This window comes from Microplitis demolitor, chromosome 1 (assembly GCF_026212275.2).
Source record: "Microplitis demolitor isolate Queensland-Clemson2020A chromosome 1, iyMicDemo2.1a, whole genome shotgun sequence".
Lineage (NCBI taxonomy): Eukaryota > Metazoa > Arthropoda > Insecta > Hymenoptera > Braconidae > Microplitis > Microplitis demolitor.
This window is the reverse complement of record NC_068545.1, coordinates 17,480,842-17,502,824: the sequence shown is the minus strand read 5'-3', so window position 1 is coordinate 17,502,824 and position 21,983 is coordinate 17,480,842. Positions and strand designations below refer to the sequence as shown.

Genomic DNA, 21,983 nt, shown 5'->3' with positions numbered 1-21,983 from the left:
TTGTCGGCATTTATTCAACTCATATATATAGCGGTTCCTTTGAAGATCCCAGTAACGTTTCGTTTAAATCGGTACCACTATACACATCACACGATAAAAAATAAAATAAAAAAGTAAAAAGAATACGAGTGTATTCGGCATTACGATTAGTATTTAATACAAACATTTAAAAGAGAGAAGTATTTTTACCTCGGTATCAGATGTGTACGCCAGCCCCCGAGGGTTTTAGACCAGTTATTAGCCATCTGACAGGCCCATAATCTCTCAACTCTCAAAATATAATGCCGCGTAACACGCTGAGATCTCTTTCAATACCCAAACACAAGTATAATATTCAACGGCTAAAGTAGGAAACTTTTAAACGTTTGAATATTATGCCCCACAAAATATAAGCAATATTAATCATTTATAGAGTACGTTTTTATATATATTAACTATAATTTATCATAAGTCGTAAAAATCAAACTCTTCAATTATCGCAACTTATAATGTTTTGTAAGAAATGTTATTCTGAGTAAACAACTTGTAAAAAAATTTACTTTGGAAAACTTTTTATTCTAAGGTGCGCTGTATGCGTATATTTATTTATAGAAGCAAACTACGTATATTATACGAAACATACACATATATAAGTATGAAGAGTTTCAAAATAAACTGAGGCAGAGCCTCTGAATTTCCGGTTTTCAGCACCCATTGTAGCTCTATCATAAAGAAGGGATGTATTCGCGCGTAACGAATAATATTGCGTAACATATTCCAATTCATTAGAGCGCGAAGAATTGAGAGAACTGCAGGTATATTAAATGGCAACTGAGTTGTAGATAATAATAATCATAATAATAATAGTGATAATAATAACAAACTAGAAGAGAATTCACATCTGCCTCCCTCTATAAATTCTTTGATATATTACATGCTTTTTTATATTATATTCATCGTAGTATATAATCACCACAATTCTATCCTATTCTATGTTCCACAACTGAAAGAACAAAACAACTCAGCATATTTTACTATCAATCGATTATATAATCTTGCATCCAATCTATTTTGAGCTGTCCACTTGAAACCTCATCATTGCCCAAGGTATGTGCCACATGACAAAAAATCATAATAGAGTATGAGAGAAAGGAAAAAATAATCTGTCTCAAAGTCCAGATGATAATGATGATGATGATAGTGATGGTGATGATGTAGAAGAGGCGTGTTTGAATGTGCCAGTGGATTGAGGGAACGTACGTGAAACGTGAAGACGAATTGGCGCCCGAAGACCGAGGGGTTGGGCAACGGTTGGTCGTCATGACGACTAGCAACCCCTGCGATCCCTCGGAACCCCTACAGTCGAGCTTGGTTGAAAGGGTGGCCCAGGGCGGTGCGGACCAGGTTAGGTTAGTAGTCTCAGTGAATGTCACACGAAGAGGACAAGGACGGAGATTCCTCGCCGCACCAAGATGGCTGACTTGACACCACCATGTCAATAACACCCTCTCAGCTGCCTCATGCGCAACCCTCTTTCTTTCCCTTCCTCGCGTCTCCAACACACTCATCCTACCACTCTCTATTACTTTCTTTTACTCTCTACACTCTTCTCTTCGTAAAATATGTGCGTAATACTATGATATTTCTATGCGTATGCACTAAGTAATAAAAGCTTAAATATGCTTCGAAATATGGAGAAAGATGTGTTCTCTTGCAATGCGTATACTTCATCATTCCGTTTTTATTTCCCTCACTCTACCCGTAATTAATGTTCGTTGTTGAGAGGACGAGTTGAGTGAAGCTTAAAAAATACGAGTTTTTTCTTTTCTTTTATATATATACTGTCAATATAGATAGGGTTGTGAAATACACTTTTATTGAGTGTTTGATAGAAATTTACAAAACCAATTTTATTATGATTATTTTTTTTTTTTTTTTCATTTCCAGCAATATTCGTTACCTTCCTTTGTCATAAAAGCTTTTACATGACTTGTCCGATAGTTTTTAAAAAGTGAGTGATGTTAATTAAAAGGTAAAAAAACAAGTAAATTCTATTTGTGAATGTTTTAAAGAATATTTTTAGACCATTTTTAATTATAAAAAATAAGTTACAAACTACGAGAGCTCAATTATGAAAATAAAATAAAAAAATAATCTGTAAATGAAAGTTTTTTTGATTAAAAGACCACTTTAGACGAAAAATATATGGTCAGTTGATCTTTAACGGATATTTACAACATAGATAGTCTAGGTTATATAATAGGTCACACGATTGTGCCTCGGGATCTCGAGGGTGCGATAACTTTCGTGGTGAACTGTATCCGACGAGATGAGACCCTCATATAGGGGTTATCTCCCCTCGGGTGTTGGGTGTGTTTGGTTGCTTGGCAACGACACCCTCCAAGTCCGGACTGCGATTGGCTCCGTTCTCTTTTCTGTCTTAGTTCTTGCCTCTCTCTCTTTCTCTCTCTCCCTTTTCATTTTCTCTCGTTTTAGCTTGTCTCACCTTTGTATTGAATCCCCCTCATTTATATCAGTAACTCCATCAGTGTAGTACACCCTTCGGACTACCATCAACCAGTGGACCCGTTCAATTTACCATCCTCCTATCGACCTCTCCATTCCCTTCTGTATGTCACCAATAAACTTTGTTGAACTGAAGAACCAAAGCACTCAAAACATCACTGATGCAGCACATGTACCAAGCTAATAATTTCTTGTGTACGTCGTCCATAAACCTCTCTCTTCTCATCTACCTCTCGCATACATTTACCTTCAATCAACTCTATATATACGTCATTTAATTAAATTTTATGCTCGTACCCTTTCTTTGATCTCAAGTACTAGCTTAATCGACTGAAGAGTGCGACATTATTTTGTCAAAATATTTTTTATTTATTTTTTAAATTTATGTACGAGCTTTGAATTTTTACCAAAAGTTATTAGAACTCTTTGATTAGTGATAGAAACAAACTTATGTTTTTTTTTTTTATTATACGCATTTCAATAGTATATTAACTAAAAGGATAGGAATATTGTCTAACTCATAGCATTGTATGCTCGGTCGACCTCTAGAAATCCGATTATAGACAAATGGCAGCACAAACGTTTAACGATAGTACGCGCCATTGAAGATGATTCGAATATCTTTTCTGACTTAGCTTGGAATTTAACAAATGGCTCATGTCTGGCACTCTTCTTTGTTTGTTATGATTTAAAATGAATAAAAAAAAAAAAAAATAGTCCTTTGAATCGATGAAGGTGCAGACACATTCTACCATTTCATATACTGAAAAAGTTTGGCCTACCACTTGGAGGATTAGGTCTCTCGCTTTCGCTCCTCTCTCCACAATATACCATTGATATCCCTAAATGGATTTTCTGTATAATGTCCATTCAATCTAGAGTCTCGAGTATGTTTTGACGCTTGTGTCACTCGCTCTGATCCTAAGCTTTTTTGTGTACACTTAACCCTTTTTACAGTTGTCATGTCTTTCTTAAATTGTTGACAAAACTAAATAATCTGTCAATGCAAGAAAGACTTTGCTATTATTTGAATTTGTATATCTATTATTCTCATTTGTTCAATAATATAAGAAATAAAAAAAAAAATTAATAAATATACTACATTAGCTGTTATATTACAAGTATTATTTTTCACTTATAAAATTACATTTTATTATTTTCAGCGCAATATTCAATTCAGTTTCAAGAATGGATCAATCAACAATGTAATGCAGGTTTGTAAACTATTTAAATTTATAGTAAATTGACTATTAAATATAGACATTGTTAAAAATTTACTTTAAGCTTATCAGTTTTTAACAGTTTATACATAATATCTTAATTCTAATATACTGCGATTTTAGAGTCTCTCTTAATTAGTGAATTAATTATATAACTATTTATCATTTATATTGCCACTTAGTTTTATGTATTATAGATTAAATATGATATATTTTCGTGATTGTAGCTAACGTCTACATTTTTTTTCTTCACAAGCAAATTACTATTTATTCTTTGTTACATATTTAGTGCACGCTGAAAAAAAAGTAGTAATACCTCCCCATCTTAACAAAGTAATTATTTCTATCTTTACATTTAAAGATTCTCATTCTTTTATGTTAACATTTCCTATCGAGTATGGTAGCCATTTTTATTCGAAACGATAATCATTACTATCTCAGATGGCACAATTTATAAATTTTTCGGATACAAGAAATATTACTATCTATAAAAGGTAACTACGTGGAAAAATTTATGGTAACAATTACAATATATTATGACATTATGGAAATGGTTCCCATACCGCATGGTAACGTTCACCATAGTATTATGGGAATATTTCACATATATTATGGAAATGGTTACCATAATGCATAGAATATATTTTTACCACATTATATTGAGTAATATTTTTGTTATCACAAAATTTGAATACTTTTAAATATTTGCTCAGTATCTTTATTTTATTATTGATTAATCTTAACGTAATTTCAGTTACTTAAAGCAAATATTTACTGTTTTATATTGATTCCTAGTAATTTTTTATTTCAAATTAATGAATTTAATTGTTTCCATGACAATTATCCTTAAAAAACGAAAAAATTTTTAACAGTGTATTTTCATTGGTTGATTTTATTGATTAAAATTAATGAAGTATCATTTAAATAGCAATTCAACGAGTTGAAAAGCGCAATTGCTTATTAAATTTATTTGAAAATTGTAAAGATTGAATAATGCAAGTAATTATCACAATTTATTTACAATGTTTTTTATCTATTAAATCAAAACTAATTGATTGTAATTATCTTTTAAAAATAATCATCACTTAATTATCATCGACTTTAATATTATTAAATTAATTAATATAGGAATTAAATATAAAATACATTCAATTATTTATTGAGTAAATTGATACAAATTTTATTTAATTAAAACGTTTCATGGAATAAAATTAATTAAATTAATCTAGAATAATTAAGTTAATTAATTATACACGAAGAAAAATTTATGGTAGCAATTACAATATATTATGGGAATGTCTTTCATAATGCATGGTAATCAGTTTTTTTGAGATGTCTTATACAGGAACAGCACCCATAAATATTATAGTAATCATTCCCATAATATTATGTTAACCATTACTATAATATTATGGCAATTGTTCCATGTATTATGGTAATTGTTACTATAACATTATGTTATTAATTAAATTTATTAAGAAATTGACCACCGAAGCCACTCTCAAAACCTCTTACTACTCTTTGAACTCGAAAACGATATTTTGGGTCTCGTTTCGAGTTTTTTAAGCTTGGAAATTTTTTTGCAGTCTTGATAAAATAATATCACTTTTTTTAAATTGATTGATAAATTATTTTAATTTATAAATATTATCGTAACCATTACCACAACAATATAGTTACCATTACCATAATATATAGGGTTTATTTTCATAAATACTTAGGAACCGTTATAATGTGGTTATAGGATTTGTTCCCATTTGCTTATGGGAACTATTCATATGAGTGTGGTAATCATAACAATAATTCTATTACCATGCGATATGGAAACTGTTACCATAGTAATGGGAATTTTTCTCATAGTTATGCAAATTTTTCTCAGAAGGTATGGGCCTATAACCCATAATTTCAAGTAATTATTTCCATAACAGTATGGGATGATATTTCATAAACTTTCTAAGAACAGTTACTATACATTTTTTTTCGTGTACAATGTAATTATTGATTAATTTTGAATTCGTATAAATGCTTTAATTACAAAAGTTCTGGTCTCAATTTTTACTGGCAATTTTTTCTTTTATTTTGTTACTATATTCATTTTCGATGTTTATAAAATGTTAAATACGTTGTGACAATTTTTATTGATCAATGAGCCGAAAAATCTTTTAATATTAATTCAACTGCAAATTCATTCAGTTCAGTATAGAACTACTGAAAAAAAAAGAACAAAAAAATACAATAATTATTTTGCAATCATTTTAGAGTTCAACGACGTAGAGATGGACTTTGAAGAAATATTGGAGAAAAAAGTGGTTAATAATAAAGACAAAGTTAAAGCACCTGTTGAGGAGCCTAAAAAAATACCTAAAATATATTATGGATCAAGAACTCACCGACAAATTTCACAAGTGATAAAAGAACTTCGCAGAACAGCATATGCAGATACTAAAATGACAATATTAAGTAGTAGAGATTTTACATGCATTCAGCAGTCGAACAAAAATAAAACTGAATTATGCAATGAATTATTGGATCCTATTAAAAAACAAGGGTGTCCATTTTATAATGAATCTAATAAACGTACAATATCAACTTATAAAAATTTAGATAAAGTTTCGTTACCGCAACCTTGGGATATTGAAGAATTAGTTGAAGTGGGAAAAGAATATGGCTGCTGTCCATACTTCGCTGCGAGAAATCTTATGATTGAAGCAAATATTATTTTTTGTCCGTACAATTATTTAATAGATCCAAATATAAGAAAGAGTATGCAAATTTCTTTGAAAGATGAAATAGTAATATTGGATGAAGCTCATAATATTGAAGATATTTGTCGAGATAGTGCTAGTGAGACATTCAGAGTCGATGAACTTATGGAACTTATTAAAGAATGTGAACACTTAACACTTAATGTAGCAAAAGACAAAATTCCTCCTTATGCAGCTGTGATAAAATCTTATTGCGAAGCTTTCAACCAGTTTATTGAATTGACTAATCTTGAATCCAAGGTAAGCTATTTATTACGTTTTTGAGTTTACAAAAATGTTAAATGTTTTGAATAAATATAATTTTACCAAGTTTCCTATTTGTCAATATCTACATAACGAAATGTGATATCTTCAGGTATTTTTGATATAACCCGAAAAACAAATTTTTGTTTGAAGAAAAAATTTTTGCGTTAAAAAATTATTTTACTAAAAATTTGCATTTAAGTCATTTCGTAATACAAGAAACACTTTTCTGAACAGCGAAAAATTATTTTAATTCATTTCTTTAAAATTTGGATTAAACACTTTCATCATAGAAGAATTTATTTCTTTGTGTTAAAAGATATAGTATATTAACGAATTGAGTAGAAAGTGCTTTTGACAACGAGTGTGATTGGTTCACAAGCCGTTAGTTATTGTAAATTATAATTTCTCTATTCTAATGCTTGTTTTCTTTAAATTATACCGACATAAAACACAAAAAAATTTTTTTTTGTGAAAAATTCAATTCCCTATAAAATCATCTCTTTCAAATTCAAATGAAATTTGAATGTACCTGAAGATTGGAATGTTTTTCGCGCAACGAAAATGAAAAAAATTATGTAGTTTGACAGCTGAAGGAGTATTTGGGCGGCCTGTTATTTCCTGCTGACATAATAGTACCTATGCGAAATATTTCAAAAATCTAGATCCAATCGATTTTTTACTTTTCTTTTTTTTTTTTTTAAATTTCGTTCCGCGAAAAACGTTCAGATCTTCAAGTACATCAATTTAACTTAATCAAAATAACGATGACAAACAAAAAAACTAATTTCTGATTAATTTGAGTTTTGTTAAAAAATTTTTTGCTCTATAACTTTTTCTTTTTATTGATTTTATGAATATGATACAAAATACTTTTTTTTTATCGAGAATTCAATTTCCTAAAAAAATATGTCTCGGTCAATTCTGTATTTTCACCCGTTAGTAAGTTACAAAACTTCAAAGTTTGTTTCAGAAAAATATATATATTTCCATTTAAAACTTTTATTGCCTTGGGAGTCATATTAATATTAAAATTAAAAACTCTTTCTCTTCAGAAATTGTCTTTTTACATATTTTTTATGACCTGTAAAGTGCGCAACATTAAGCTTAAAAATAAAGTACATTCATTTTATTTGACCACTTCAAATTGATCTGAAATCCTAAGTTAACGATTTTGAATTGTTTCGGAATATTTTAATAATCAAAAGTATGAAAATTAATTAGTTGACTGATATTCGAACATATTTTTACTTAAATGCATTATTTTTGTTTAGTATGTACTGAAAAAATCCGAAATTGTAAATTGAAAATTACTCACCGTTTTAAATTCAAATTTTGATTATTACGATCAAAAAAATATCATGACAAAATATAGATAATAATTTTAAACTTAAAAGAACATTATATTTAAATTGTAACGAATTAATTTTTCAGGAAGCGAAAAATGATCAACTGACAAGTAAATTTTGGACTAGCCGTGAACTATTGGAATTAATGAGCGTAAATAATTTAGATGTACGTGTTCATTATCAGTTTAAAAGTGCTTCATTGAATGCAATTGATAAACATAATGAAGCCAAAGAAAAATCACGAGAACCTTCAAATTTACATGGAGATCCCAAAAAACAAGTTGTAGTTCCCACAGTATCTCCTATTGCCGTTCGTACTCTTGAAAGGCTTAATTTTGCTATCGATATGTTAACATCGGAACAATATTCATCTGATTTTCGAGCATTAATCAGAGAAGTCCCTGAAAGATTTTGTCAAAAAATAACAACCGTAAGTACAATACTATTGTTTTATTATTATTATTATTATATTTTTTTAATGTAAGATCTTTATAAAAATAAAAAATATACTTAATTATTTAGAGATCACCAAGTGCCAGTCAAAAACCACGAAATCAACGTATACGGATGCTTGATTTATTGTGTATGAATCCAGCAGTTGTATTTTCTTCATTAGCTAAATCAGCTCGATCAATAATATTAGCATCTGGTACATTATCACCAACAACTTCATTTTCCAGTGAATTGGACACTAAATTTCCACACATGCTTCATGCTAATCATGTAATACCTAAAGAACAGGTTCTTGTTAAAGCTGTAGGTCAAGGACCAAACAATGTTAATTTACGAGCGACTTATGCAAATGTTAACTCATGGAAATTTCAAGATGAATTGGGACAAGTTCTAGTCGATGTATGTGAAACAGTACCTTTTGGAATATTATGTTTTTTTTCATCATACACTTCTATGAAAACATTGACGAATAGATGGTGGCAAAATGGTACTATGACTAAAATAAATCAATGTAAACGTATTATTGAAGAGCCACGTGTCAGTAAAGATTTGTCTGAAGTTATGAATGAATTTCGTACAGTAATAAAAGAATGTACAGAAGGTACTATTGATGATCGTAGAATAACTGGTGCCTTACTTTTTGCAGTATTTCGTGGTAAAGTCGCTGAAGGAATTGATTTTAGTGATAATGAAGCACGGTGTGTTTTAACTATTGGGATACCTTTTGCTGTAAGAAATGATCCCGCAGTTGAGCTTAAAGTTGCTTATAATGATTTACATTCTAAAGAAAAAAAACTATTACGTGGAAGTGAATGGTATGCGGTACAAGCTTACAGAGCACTGAATCAAGCTTTGGGACGTTGTATTAGACATAGAAATGACTGGGGTGCTATACTACTAGTTGATGATAGATTTTTAATAAGCCATAATCAAAGTTATCTTCCCAACTGGGTTAAATCTATGTGGAGTAACCGTAATAATAATTATAATTTACGTCACGAGCTTAAACAATTTGTCAACGAAAGGATTAAATGTGATGAAGAACGTAAACTTAATAGTGATTAAATAATTTAATTATGATGATGATAGAGATTTATTTTAATACCTTATAATACTAATTTAATCATTTAATTACTTGTTTCTTTATTTATATATTAATTTAAAAGAAAAAAAAAGTATTGTCATTTTGTTTATTATTAAGTTTATAAAGTTAATGTAGTTGTTGATAGTTATGATGATGCATTGAGTGTATCACGTTTTTCTATCATTCGTAATTGTTTCTTCTTCATTCTCTTTATTTTTGCAGTATTTTTTATCTAATGATCAAAAAAATTTATAAATAATTTATTAACGTACTATTTTATGACGGAAAAAATTTTTTTTAACATAAAAAAAATCATCAATATTATTGATACTTACTACTTGGACAATTTCATTTTTCTTAGCATTCTCTTGAGCTCGTTTCAAATTTTCAATTCTCCGTTGCTTTTTAGCTTCTTTTTCAGCTTTAAATTTGTCTTTTAATGCGCGTGATTGTTCTTTAACACGTTTCAATTCTTCTCTCAATTTTTGTTTCTTCTCAAAAGAGATACGTAAACCTCTTGTTTTTATTAGTGAAGAAAATCTGTATAAAAATAAATAAAAATAAAATAGAATAATTTGTTTAAATATTTAAAATTTTAATAAATGCTAATAAAAAAAATTATATGTACTGAAGATATTAATAAAATTTTTATACCAGATGTTCAAATAAAAATTTTTGATACAGCTTGTTATTGATTTAAATTTATTTAATATAGTTTTAAATCTTTACTTATTATTATCTATATTATTAAGAGAATAAGGAAAATTTTGTTCCCGTCATATCTATATAATAAAATAAATCAATATTGTTAAATTTGGTATTATTAGAAAGGTCTTGACTTGAACCTGTACCTTTTCATAGTTTAAACTCTTTTTTTATTGCTAAGTTTCGAGATAAATCAACTTATCTATCATTCAAATTATATTTAAATCGCGCGCAAAAAAATGACGATCGCATTCATTTTCTCCAAATAAATTAATATTTTAATTATTTTGACACTATATAGGACTTAATACATGAAACTATTATATATATATATATATATATATATATATATATATATATATATATATATATATAATTGAAAGATAATAAAAAAAATTTAGTTTATGCCATGTTTTCTATGATTATGAAAACTTAACAGATTTAATTTGATATCAGTGAAAAAAAATATACTAGATGATTAACACCAAAAATTTTACCATGTGTACATTTTTTTTTAAGAATTCCATGATTATACAAGCATTGAAATTAATCAGTTTGCGAGTCAATAATGAGATTAGTCTTATTGAATTTCAATGATAACGGAAATAAATTAAAGATTCTAGAGTATAGTTTTCAATAAATCGTTAAATTCAAATCATATTCAATAAATTTTGCAGTAATACTTGGGCAATTAGGTAGTGATTCAGGTTGCTCGTTATTATTATTATTATTATTTTTTTACAGTAAAGTTTAATTTCTAATTATTAATTGAAAAGATCTTAGTTTAATGTATTTTTAAACAAAAGTAAAGATCTTTTTCCTCGTGATTTAAAAAATGATAAATTAAAATTATAAATGAAAAAATATATTAGCTCTTATTAAGTTATCAAATTTTATCAAAAGAAATTCGACCTTGAGAAAAAAAAATTGTCAGTACATAATGCATTATCTACGAAAATGGATAGGGTTTTTTTATTAGAAGTTATTAGGGGGGGGGGGTAACCGAAAACAATATCATGTGATACAAATAGATCTCAGTTTTTCGTACGAAAAATTTTTATAAAACTTAAATTAATGAAAATTCACTTAAAAAAAGTATACATGGCTAAAAATGTATGATATTAAAATTAGCCGACGTCTAAGAGCTTTAGATGTTTTCAGAAACGATAATTCAAAAAACAAAAAAAATATATATTTCAGAAAATTACACCTATAATTTTATTAATTTTCTACATGTGCATATTTTTAGTTTTTTAATGTAAGTCATTGAAAAAAAAAAATCTAAAATTGTTAATTGTCTACTAACTTCAGGATCATAAAAATATCCCGTTTAAAAATATTGATTGAAAAGAATTAAAAATGATGAAATTCGAAATAATTTCAATAATTTCAATTCTTTTGTTTGTATACATAGATATTCAGTTTGCATGGAGTGACCGCATCTCAATTCTTTTCAATCAGTATTTTTAACCAGGGTATTGAAAATACCAGACATCCATAATTTTTTTTTACTTTTCTAAATAAATTACATATTATTCAAATAAAATATAATTACTGCCCAATACACATATAAAGGTTTTAAAGTTTTGCGTATGGATTCTTTAAAATTTATTTTAATCAATGTTGAATTCATTCAATTTAAAATAAAATAAAAAAAAAAACGTTAGTTGTCTTTGCTTTCATTGTCATCAAACTTATCATTTTGGAGCACTATTGCTATTATTAATATTTTAAATAAAAAAAAAAACATCTACCTCTTTTTTTGAGCCATTGACATTAGACACGTGTTTCTGTTTATTTACTCAAGTTCATATGATTCTTTAATCTGCAATAATAAAATTGAAAAATTGAAAATTAATCCAATTAAAAATTCTTTGATTTATCAGTAATAATTATTTCTTACCGAAGATTTAATTATAATAACTGAAGCACATAAATATATTACAAGTTAAAATAAAGAAAGGTTAGAACAACTCACGTGGACCATCAGTCCATCAGTATTGATTACTAACAGTTGCTTTGCTTTTGCTCCTTTCCTTACTTTTATGTTTCCATACAGCCGTTACATGATTTCTATTGGCTAAAAATTATCTAAACTTGTAGATGATTTATTCGTATAATCCTCACTTTCTATTGGTCAGGATATTAAATTTTTTTTCTGGAATAGTTAAATAAATATTAAATTGATTTTAGGATTTAATTTTGCTTTCTCTATATTAACAATATATTTTTATTGATTAATGCCATTAATTTAATATTTTTTAACATATAATGCAACTATTTCATTTTATATTTTATTATTTCATATATTTACATAAAACTTACAGTTGGTAAGATGAGTGTGAATTTAAATGACAATTTAAAATTTTTTATATTTTAGAATAAATAAATAAAATGTCAGTAGAAAAAAAAATTTAAAACGCATATTTAGACAAATGAATAATCAGCACGCGCATTTTCTTTAATTTTATTATTTTAATTAATATATTTATTTATTGAAAATTTATAAACATTTTCATGACTGCTACGTTCACACTCATGTTGGTAAGACCGGAAAGAAGTTAGCGTAGAAATTTTTTTTTTTTTTTAAATTATATGCCAATTAATTGCTCCTCAAATGCTCTTCCAGAATCCACAATTGCTCCAGGTGTATGATTAATAGTTAATTAATAATTAATTTTTTAAAAAATTGTTAACTTGGAAAATTAAAATTTTTATAGTTCGAAAAATAATACACTTTATACAATTTTTTTTTACTCAAAAAATTGCTCCCTACTTGCTCTATTGACTAGGCAAAAGAGTTGTCGGATTTTTGCCGTATTTATAATAATTAATTGCAATTAACTATTTGTACGTGTTAATTGCTGTGCTATGACGTCATCAATTGTCGTTGGAATTTATAAAGGCCATATTTACATGTACTACTGCTATAGCTATTTCGTGTTCGCCCTAATGTTTATTTATATTTTGTAAATAATTCTAGTATTATTATAAGAAAAAATCCAAATATATATTCGAATCAGATAATTATTCTATTTTAATTATAAAAATCATTCATATATATCGTAATCCTGCCCAAAGATTTTGTTTCAAATTTCGTTCTTAAGCTAAGATTGCCAGTCTATAATATTATAATTTATAAATAGCAATTGTTAACCTCCATTTGATATTTGAATGTGCTGTATTTCATCGAATGTTTCATAATTAAGTTGATAATCGAATTATCAAAGAATAATGTAAGTGTACTCAACTCATTTTTATAATTATAACTGAGTTAAAGTGGAAAATGTATAAACTTTTACGGTTATGAAAATGTAATCAGCAAACATATTATAATTTCTTAGGTTTTTTTTTTAATTGTTGAATCATTAAAATGTACTATTAACACTAATTAATTATTATGAAGTTTTTTACAATAAATAGTTTATTAAAAAATTTGAAAATCGTCAAATGTATGCTAATTTCACTTTTATAAATTTTTGTACACTCATAAAGTAGATTTTAATGTTGATTTATGATAATTTTTCAGTAAATTATTCCTTGGATGCTATGCCAAAATTGAAGAATATTATTAATTTTCATCAGGCATTTATTATTCCAACAATATTATAGTCAATGATCAAATATATTGACTATTTTCATAAGCAATAATCCTCAAATTATTGTTCTGGTAATAAGTATTCTTATCTTTAACTTAAAATTTTTTAAGAAAAATTGATACCCTTTTTTTTTTTGTTTCAGGATGTCAAGGAGTAAAAATAATGAGATATATGTAAATTTATTTTTATTACTGAACTTTATTTATAGATATAAGTTTTTACATATAATAAGGGAAAAATAAAAGTGTAAGTTCTGTTTGATCCAGGTGTTATTAATTATTGCTTATCATTACAAATCAAACTCTTTAATTTCTAAACTAGTACATCAAATAATAAAAACGCTTTAACTTCTCTTAATTTTGGTGCAAACTTTTGTGATTTCTGTTGCATGTCGTTAATCTGTGTCCATACATTATTTATGGATCGGGTATATGCAATATAATGTGGTATACTTAGTGGATTGTCAGGTGGGACGAACTCTATGACACCAGACAACAGAAATGACATTTCGAATACCTCCAAACGGTGTGGTATTTCCTCCAAATAATATCCTGTTCGTTGTTTTATACCGGAATTAGCACAGTATATATTCGACTCATAAAAGTGTTCAATATTAAGACATAAGTATGAAGTGACGGTAGTTTGTTTTTTGGCAGATAAAGTTTTACACGCGTCACATAAATAAAAATGTTTTTTTCTAACTTCTTGACAGATACATTGTTCCAAAGATTGAAGTCCATTTTTCCAAACTAATGTAGCATTTATATTCAACACTGGTGCTTTTACAGATTTCAAGTAATTACATTTATTGTTGGTACAGTATGTTTGTTCAGTGTTACAATTTGACTCGTTTATAATCCACGAGAAAGTTCTTGAAACATCATCACGACAGTTAATAGAACAATTTTCTTCTGGGTATTTATTACTATTAAATAAATAACTCAGTCGTTTTTTATTAAAAGATGCATCCGCGCCAAATTCAGTATAATGTAATAAACAAGAGAAGAAAGAGTTGGGTTTGATTTGACAATCTACAAAATTTTTAAAATTACTAAAATTTAAGTAATTAAACGATAAAACCTCCATCAAACTATCGAAAGGGCATGTATTGTACAATCTTAATTTCTTCCCTTTTATCGGGTATGCACGGATGAATTGTCCATTGCGAATAATTTGTTTTTTCTTTATTTTCTTGTTTTTAGGTAATTTATTAATTGATTTAGCATGAAATATTTGCACTTCTGGGAAAGGTGTTACATATTTACCTCGTTTAGACTTAGGACTTGACTTGTAAGTAACTTTATCTGTTCTTTTCTCTCTTATTTTACTACATTTTAATTGGAAATTGGGTATTTTTGATTCTAATTTTATAGAAAAATTTTCATCAGAATTTTTTTCTAAAGAAAAGTTAGTATCATTAACAGATGACAGTAACGAATATTTAGGATTAATAAGGTCTGTAAGTTCTTCATCAATAATTTTACTTTCAACTTTTAAAGGGGTTGAGACAAATATTGGTTTAGATAATTCATCTTTGTCAAAAATTAAATTAAGATCTGCATTTAATTTTTGAACTGGATCGAATAAACCATTATTATAATTAAAAATTGAGTTTAAATCTTCTGAACTTTGAACTAAGTCGAATAAATCATTATTATTATTATTATTATTATTATTATTATTATTATTATTATTATTATTATTATTAAAAATTGAGTTGGAATCGTCTATTCTTTGAACTGGATCTGATGAATCATCATTTGAATTTTTGTTTAAATCTTCTGAAACTTGAACTGGTTTGTCTGGTAAAATATCACGAAAATGTAAATTTGAATCATCTTTTTTCGTAAATGACGTGTCGCTTTCTTCAGAGCTTAAACTAATAGGCTGGACTTGATTTCTCCAATTTTCCTGTAATTTAAATATACTGTCAATGTTTATTTTATTCTGTTTTTTACCTTTATCTTTTTTTAGCTGTTTTTCTTCCATTTTTAACTGTTCAAGTGCCGCTCTTGCTTCTTTGATTTTTGAAAAGATTGATCTTAAATGCTTAACTAGAAATTTATCCACTCGGACTGGCTGATAATTGTCCAATTGATTGCTTTTAATCAAATTAAAATAATTTTCAGATCGTGCTGATGTTGGAACCAGATTTTTGCAACCATAAGGACCTTTCATAACGTTTGACCACGATGGAAACTTTTTAAATATTATCTTCAAACTAGGTAAAATAGCAGGACAGTAGTAGCTATTAATATTACTATAGTTCATGGATGCATTGGAAGAATTATCTATGCAAGTTTCGATAACCAATCTCTCAATGTAGTCATCAAGTTCATTAGGTTCTTTTAAACGACATTCAATGTCATCCATTTCGATGAGCTCTTCATGACAAGATAAGTGATCATCACAAAATTTTTTTTCTTCACAGGGAGTAGCTTTTTTTAAATTCTTATAATTTATACTGTCATCAAATTCGAAAGTTTTAATTTGATCTAATAACGATCTAATATCATCTGTGACATTATAATTATTTTGAGAAATCTTCAAAACGGCTCTCATTAATTTTTCTAATACTTCCAAATTTTCTGCCGTAATCATCAGTCCAAAAGCACGTAGATAAAAATCCTTAACTGCAGCATTAACGTTAGCAAAGCAACGCAAACGCGAAACCCAATGAATAAAATGGGCTATATCAATCCGCAAATAAGGTTTTAATAAAATTTTAGTTTTATTAGTTAGAAAGCGATAGCACATTAATAAGTATTGATTATAGGTGATATTATTCGTAGCTAAGCAGATGGCATTTTGTAGTGGTTTCGACATGTCTGTTACGATCTCCAGTGGAATATTAGCATTATTCGAAAACCAATCTTTCAACCAGAACTCTATGATAGCAGTATCATGCCGCTCGGACAGCATTTGATAGACCGAACGATTAATTTATCAATGTACGTCACGATCTGATACAAAAAAATCGGACCATTAGAGTAATTGTCTTGCCGGGGAATTCGTCTAGCTATGCTTCCTGTAGCATCGATGGAAACGCAAGGATTCAAGCTCAATAAATCATTAAAAAAAATCTATTTGTTCAGGTGTCCAATAAAATTGAAAAAACTTGTCTTTTCCAAACTGTTGAAGGGCTGATTGAAACTCTAAATTTTTTTTTAATCTGTCCAAAGATTCCCATAATGTACCTTCTATTCCTAATTCTTCGTTAATTGCTTCCTGTCTAATTTTATTACAAACAACAGTGTTCGGGATAATAGGTGGCATTTGTTGCCCATATTCATGGAATTTGTCTATTAATTTCGCTCTAAAATTTTCTGTTTTTGTAGATTTTAGTTTTTGTTTAAATTCTTCACGTAGAGGTCCTGAAATGTGTCTTTTTTTTCTATGAGGAATTTTTTTTGTGTCTAAGGTTATTATGTTCAAGGTGATGTTATCTTTTTGACTAAAATTAAATATTCCTTCACCATAAATAGCAGCTTTGCAATTTTTGTCGGTGCAAAATCCATTTATTTTAATAATAAAATTATTGTTATCAGTTAAATTATCTTGAAAGATATTATGAGTTTTTAAATTAAATGCGCATGGTAATTTTTTACTTAAATATATTAATTCACAAACAATATGTGCCCAACCTTTCTGAAAAGACCAATATGATTTTTTGTTTTTATCTATTTTTTCATTCGGTTTGATTGATGACCATTGTGTTTCCGAAAATGTAATATTAAAATTAAGAATTTTATTTTTGCAAGAATGATTATTATTTTGTGGGTAGAGAGTGAAATCTTCTGATATAGGTTCATGCATTTCATCGGAATCTCTTTCTTCATCAATATTATCCTCTTCAATGGAGTCTATATTTTTTGTTTTGAAAATTTCATTTCGATACTCTTTATAACTTTTGTAAATTGCATTTCTATTTTGGCTAACGTAGAAATATAAGTTGAGCGGTTTCATTCGATATTTCCCAGTATCATGTAACCAATTTGAACAAATTTCCACCCACACATGATCTCTTTTTGACTTTAACTTATCATGACTAGTACATAATTCGAAATTTTTGATCACATCAAAAATTTCAAAATGAGATACAGCTGCCCAAGACGTCATTTTTAAAAACTATCTTTTTATAATTAATGCATCACTTATTATTTAATAACACAATTTTTAATGATCATTCATCAAGTTACACCAATAATTGTTTTTCTTTATATATACTCTATTATTATAACTGTTATTTTTTAAATAAAAACTAAACAATCATTATTAAAGAAATTATTTTTTTATTAATTAATAATATATTAATTATTCACTATAAGTTAATAATATTATATTTCACAATAACACATCGAAACAGAGCAATCATTGTTTTTATCAGATGTACGTTATTCGCGACTGTCAATTGATTCGTTATTATAAAAAGAAATATTTTTTAATAATTAATGCACTTTTAGTTAATAATTCTATGATATTTGACGAGAATAGCTCATTAAAACACAGCAGTCATTTTTTTGGGGTACATTATGTTTGACTTTCAATTGTTTCATTATTAATCAATATTATTATTATTTTAAAAAACAAGAAAGGGAAAATTTTACAACGCAAAATAATAATGTTAAGCCTTCGTTACTTTTTTTTTTTTAATTTATTTAATTAGAATTTAAAATTTGCCTTAACTGAAATGAGTAAATCTAATATTTTGTGGGATGTTTTTCAAAGAGAACTATTCCAAACTTACACATTTATCATAAGAAGTTGAAAAACTTTATATGAAAGTTTTGTATTAAATATTATTCATCATAATTAATTTTATTAGGTTTATCTGTCCAACAATAGCCAAAAAATGTTCGGATGTCAGCTTATTTTATTATTAACATTATAATAAATTTTATTCAAAAAATTTTTCTACAAAAATTAGTGAATGCAATTTTAACATCAATATAACAAAATAGAATAAACAATGGATAATATTACTTTAAACTTGGTAAATTTATTAAAAGAATATTATTTTATTCTTTGGCAGCTCCATTTTTCCTACACAGCTAAGTGCCTACATTAAGAAGTTGCATGAAAACTTCTGAAGCATCAATTCTTAAATTAATAAAAATTTTTTTTATAGTTGATCTATTTGTATTTCATAGTAAATTTATAATAATGCGAAGAACAGAAGAAAAATTAACGTTAGCAATAACGTTAATTACAGATTGAACTTATTGATGTTGATTAAAGATGAGACACAGCAGCTGATGATAAACTTAATCCAATCTCACGATGAACTAAAACAGAAATAATGAAAGTAAATTATAAAGAAAAAATACCGAACGCTTGTTGTAAATAATAAAAGTGTTAAAATTAGTAAACATAATATGATCCTTTTTAATGAATAAAATATCAACTTTTTTACCAATTATTTTAACTATTAACTTCTAATTTTTCGCTACATTACTGTCATCTTGACATTTTTTAAATATTCGCATTAAATACCAGCTCAAATAATCTTACAGAAAATATATAATTGTTCTTTAATATATCAGCTACTTACATGTTGCTAGATAGATTAGCTGTTGTATACTATTAACACCGTTGATTTTCAATTAATATACATTTATTGATCCGTGTAAATTCAAGCCAATTGTTCGGGGAGTAACTGCAAAAAAATGTGTAAAGCAATCAGTAATGAAAATGTTTTTAAAGATACAGAAAAATACAATTTTTGCTAATTGAAAAATTTTTTTTTACTGAAGAATTTTATTTCCTTGTAAATTTTTTTGAATCGATAAAATGTTTTTCTTTTCTTGTAAAAATTCTTTTTTTTCTGATGTATAATGAAAAAATATGAACACAAAAAGACTTACTACATTTTTTTTCTGCACATTAGCTTCCAACTCTTTCTTAACTTTTTTTAGCTTCGCACTTCTTCTTGGCCTTGAGCGCGGCTTCTGACGACGCGTTGATGGTGTTTTTCTTGGAAGCATCGTTATCATCGTTATTGTCATTCAATTTGAAATTTATTGTACGACTACGAGCCGAGGAGGGTCTGTATACTTGCTTAGAAGCCTGAGTACTAGGTGCAATACCTTCAACAGCTTTGTAACTAATTGCTTGTTCCGGGAAGGAATTTACCGGAAGCCGTTGCCAGAGGAGTTTTCACAATTCTTCCTGCTTGTTTCAAGGCCTTTTGTACAACTGAGTACCAGTGTAATGCCAAATTTTAAACCCATTAACCTTATAGAGCCTCGATGCAGTGGTAGCAGTCATAAAATCGTGACCGTCTGGTGACAAGTGGAGCAAAGTAACAATGGCCGTGTCACCCTTCGTATTGAATTAAAGCAGTGCTTGCTTACTGTAATACGAAACTCCAGTTTTGTCAATGTCTATACTGGTCAGAATCAACACACTTGTACTCTGACTTCCAGTAAAAATCAACTCTATCAAGCTGGAAAAAGCTCTTGGTTGCTAAAGATTGTAAACTGTCCAGTTTTGGGTACTTGAAGAGTCTAGCTAACGATGGTTGTCTAGTTTACCCGGTGTATAGATTACAATGTGCTAAGAAGCGTTTCCAGGTGCTATTTTAAATCTTTCGGCTTTGGTTACATCTATACGATGAACAAATTTTTCAAAATCTGCATTTTCGTAAATTACTATGCCCGTGTTGATCAAAATCGCGCAGATTTATTCATCGTCTGACCAATCGGGCTCCCAATCAATTTATTGTTTTTGGTTAAAACTTTGAACATGTTCGCCTTCTTTTGATCCAGATGTGGAGTTGAGGGTTTCCTTGAGGATTAGCTGCTAATACGATGAAAGGCTCACTTATTATTTAATATGTTCCAAGAGTTGAAAACTGTAGAGCACATACTTTAGGCTTTTTGATGACGGCGACCACAGCTCAAGTACTGCACGAAACAATTTTAGTAGTAGCTCCAGAATTGCAAACCGGGATATTTACCATCTGGACTAAATGTCTTACCCTTGCAATTTTTACCGTCGTCTTTAACAAAGGAAGACACTTCCTCATACCTTTGAGGACTTTAGCTCAAGCAACAACTCTGTTATCTGTATCGGTGATGGTGAGATTCTGAGAATTTTCCACAAGAGGTGTGATGAGAAAGGGGAAAATCTCAATTGCACTATTTATTATATCCACTACTTCTGTATCTTTCAAGTCGGACGGTTTGCTCGCAACATGAAAATGAATTCCTTAAATATTATTCTATTCAATATGCAATTTATTTCCAACTTACACATCAAATACTGACCAGTAATGTTCAATACATTTTCCATTTAATATTGCCTTGCGTGAACATTATAAATTATAATAATGGTCAACATGACAATTTCTGGTAGCAGAAACGGAGATGGTTTAAATATATAAAATTATTGAGCCACAATTTAATTACTCTTAAGAAATATCGAATTGCCAATTTATTGTTAATAAGGGAATTAAACATTTATTTATTATAATATCTGGATACATTTAAACTTCAAACGTAAACTGTGGTTGCACTTGATCCTGGTGAAAATAACCTAAGTTTAATATGTAAATAATAAACATTAGGGCGAACACGAAATAGCTATAGCAGTAGTACATGTAAATGTGGCCTTTATAAATTCCAACGACAATTGATGACGTCATAGCACAGCAATTAACACGTACAAATAGTTAATTGCAATTAATTATTATAAATACGGCAAAAATCCGACAACTCTTTTGCCTAGTCAATAGAGCAAGTAGGGAGCAATTTTTTGAGTAAAAAAAAATTGTATAAAGTGTATTATTTTTTGAACTATAAAAATTTTAATTTTCCAAGTTAACAATTTTTTAAAAAATTAATTATTAATTAACTATTAATCATACACCTGGAGCAATTGTGGATTCTGGAAGAGCATTTGAGGAGCAATTAATTGGCATATAGTTTTTAAAAAAAAAAAAAAATTCTACGCTAACTTCCTTCCGATGTTGGTAAGGCTACTGTATTCTACGAAAACAAAATTTTTTTAGCAGTTGTTAGGTTACCATCTTAGGATAAACATCTGACAATCAAATTGTA

General features: G+C 28.0%; 2 protein-coding genes and 1 pseudogene across 3 annotated transcripts in view; 1 reads left to right on the top strand and 2 right to left on the bottom strand.

The window, feature by feature from the left end:
- The window catches only part of LOC103576997 (Fanconi anemia group J protein homolog), a 70,964-nt gene extending 61,359 nt beyond the window's left edge, over positions 1-9,605 (top strand). For both annotated transcript variants that reach the window (XM_008557461.2, XM_008557462.2), the window contains exons 5-8: positions 3,669-3,719; positions 5,985-6,730; positions 8,168-8,512; positions 8,605-9,605. In XM_008557461.2, coding sequence (XP_008555683.1) covers positions 3,669-3,719; positions 5,985-6,730; positions 8,168-8,512; positions 8,605-9,600 — 2,138 coding nt within the window. In that variant the 3' untranslated portion in view covers positions 9,601-9,605. The remainder of the gene's footprint in view (positions 1-3,668; positions 3,720-5,984; positions 6,731-8,167; positions 8,513-8,604) is intronic.
- Positions 9,606-9,708: 103 nt separating this feature from the next.
- Positions 9,709-12,356, bottom strand: LOC103576996 (coiled-coil domain-containing protein 86). Its single transcript, XM_008557460.2, has 4 exons — positions 12,228-12,356; positions 12,079-12,149; positions 9,955-10,159; positions 9,709-9,851 (listed from the first exon to the last, which is right to left on the bottom strand). Exons 2-4 carry the CDS (start codon positions 12,099-12,101, stop codon positions 9,765-9,767), a joined length of 315 nt encoding a protein of 104 aa, XP_008555682.1. The 5' UTR covers positions 12,102-12,149; positions 12,228-12,356; the 3' UTR covers positions 9,709-9,764.
- Positions 12,357-18,751: 6,395 nt separating this feature from the next.
- On the bottom strand, positions 18,752-21,568 carry LOC128668255 (eukaryotic translation initiation factor 2A-like; annotated as a pseudogene).
- Positions 21,569-21,983: the final 415 nt, after the last annotated feature.

Excerpts from the sequence above, each read along its gene's own strand:
- LOC103576996 (XM_008557460.2), bottom strand. The coding sequence starts at position 12,101 with ATGTCAATGGCTCAAAAAAAGAG. Across the intron at positions 10,160-12,078 it reads TCAATGGCTCAAAAAAAGAG|ATTTTCTTCACTAATAAAAA; the intron begins GTAGATGTTTTT and ends ATTTTTATACAG. Across the intron at positions 9,852-9,954 it reads AAAATGAAATTGTCCAAGTA|ATAAAAAATACTGCAAAAAT; the intron begins GTAAGTATCAAT and ends TTTGATCATTAG.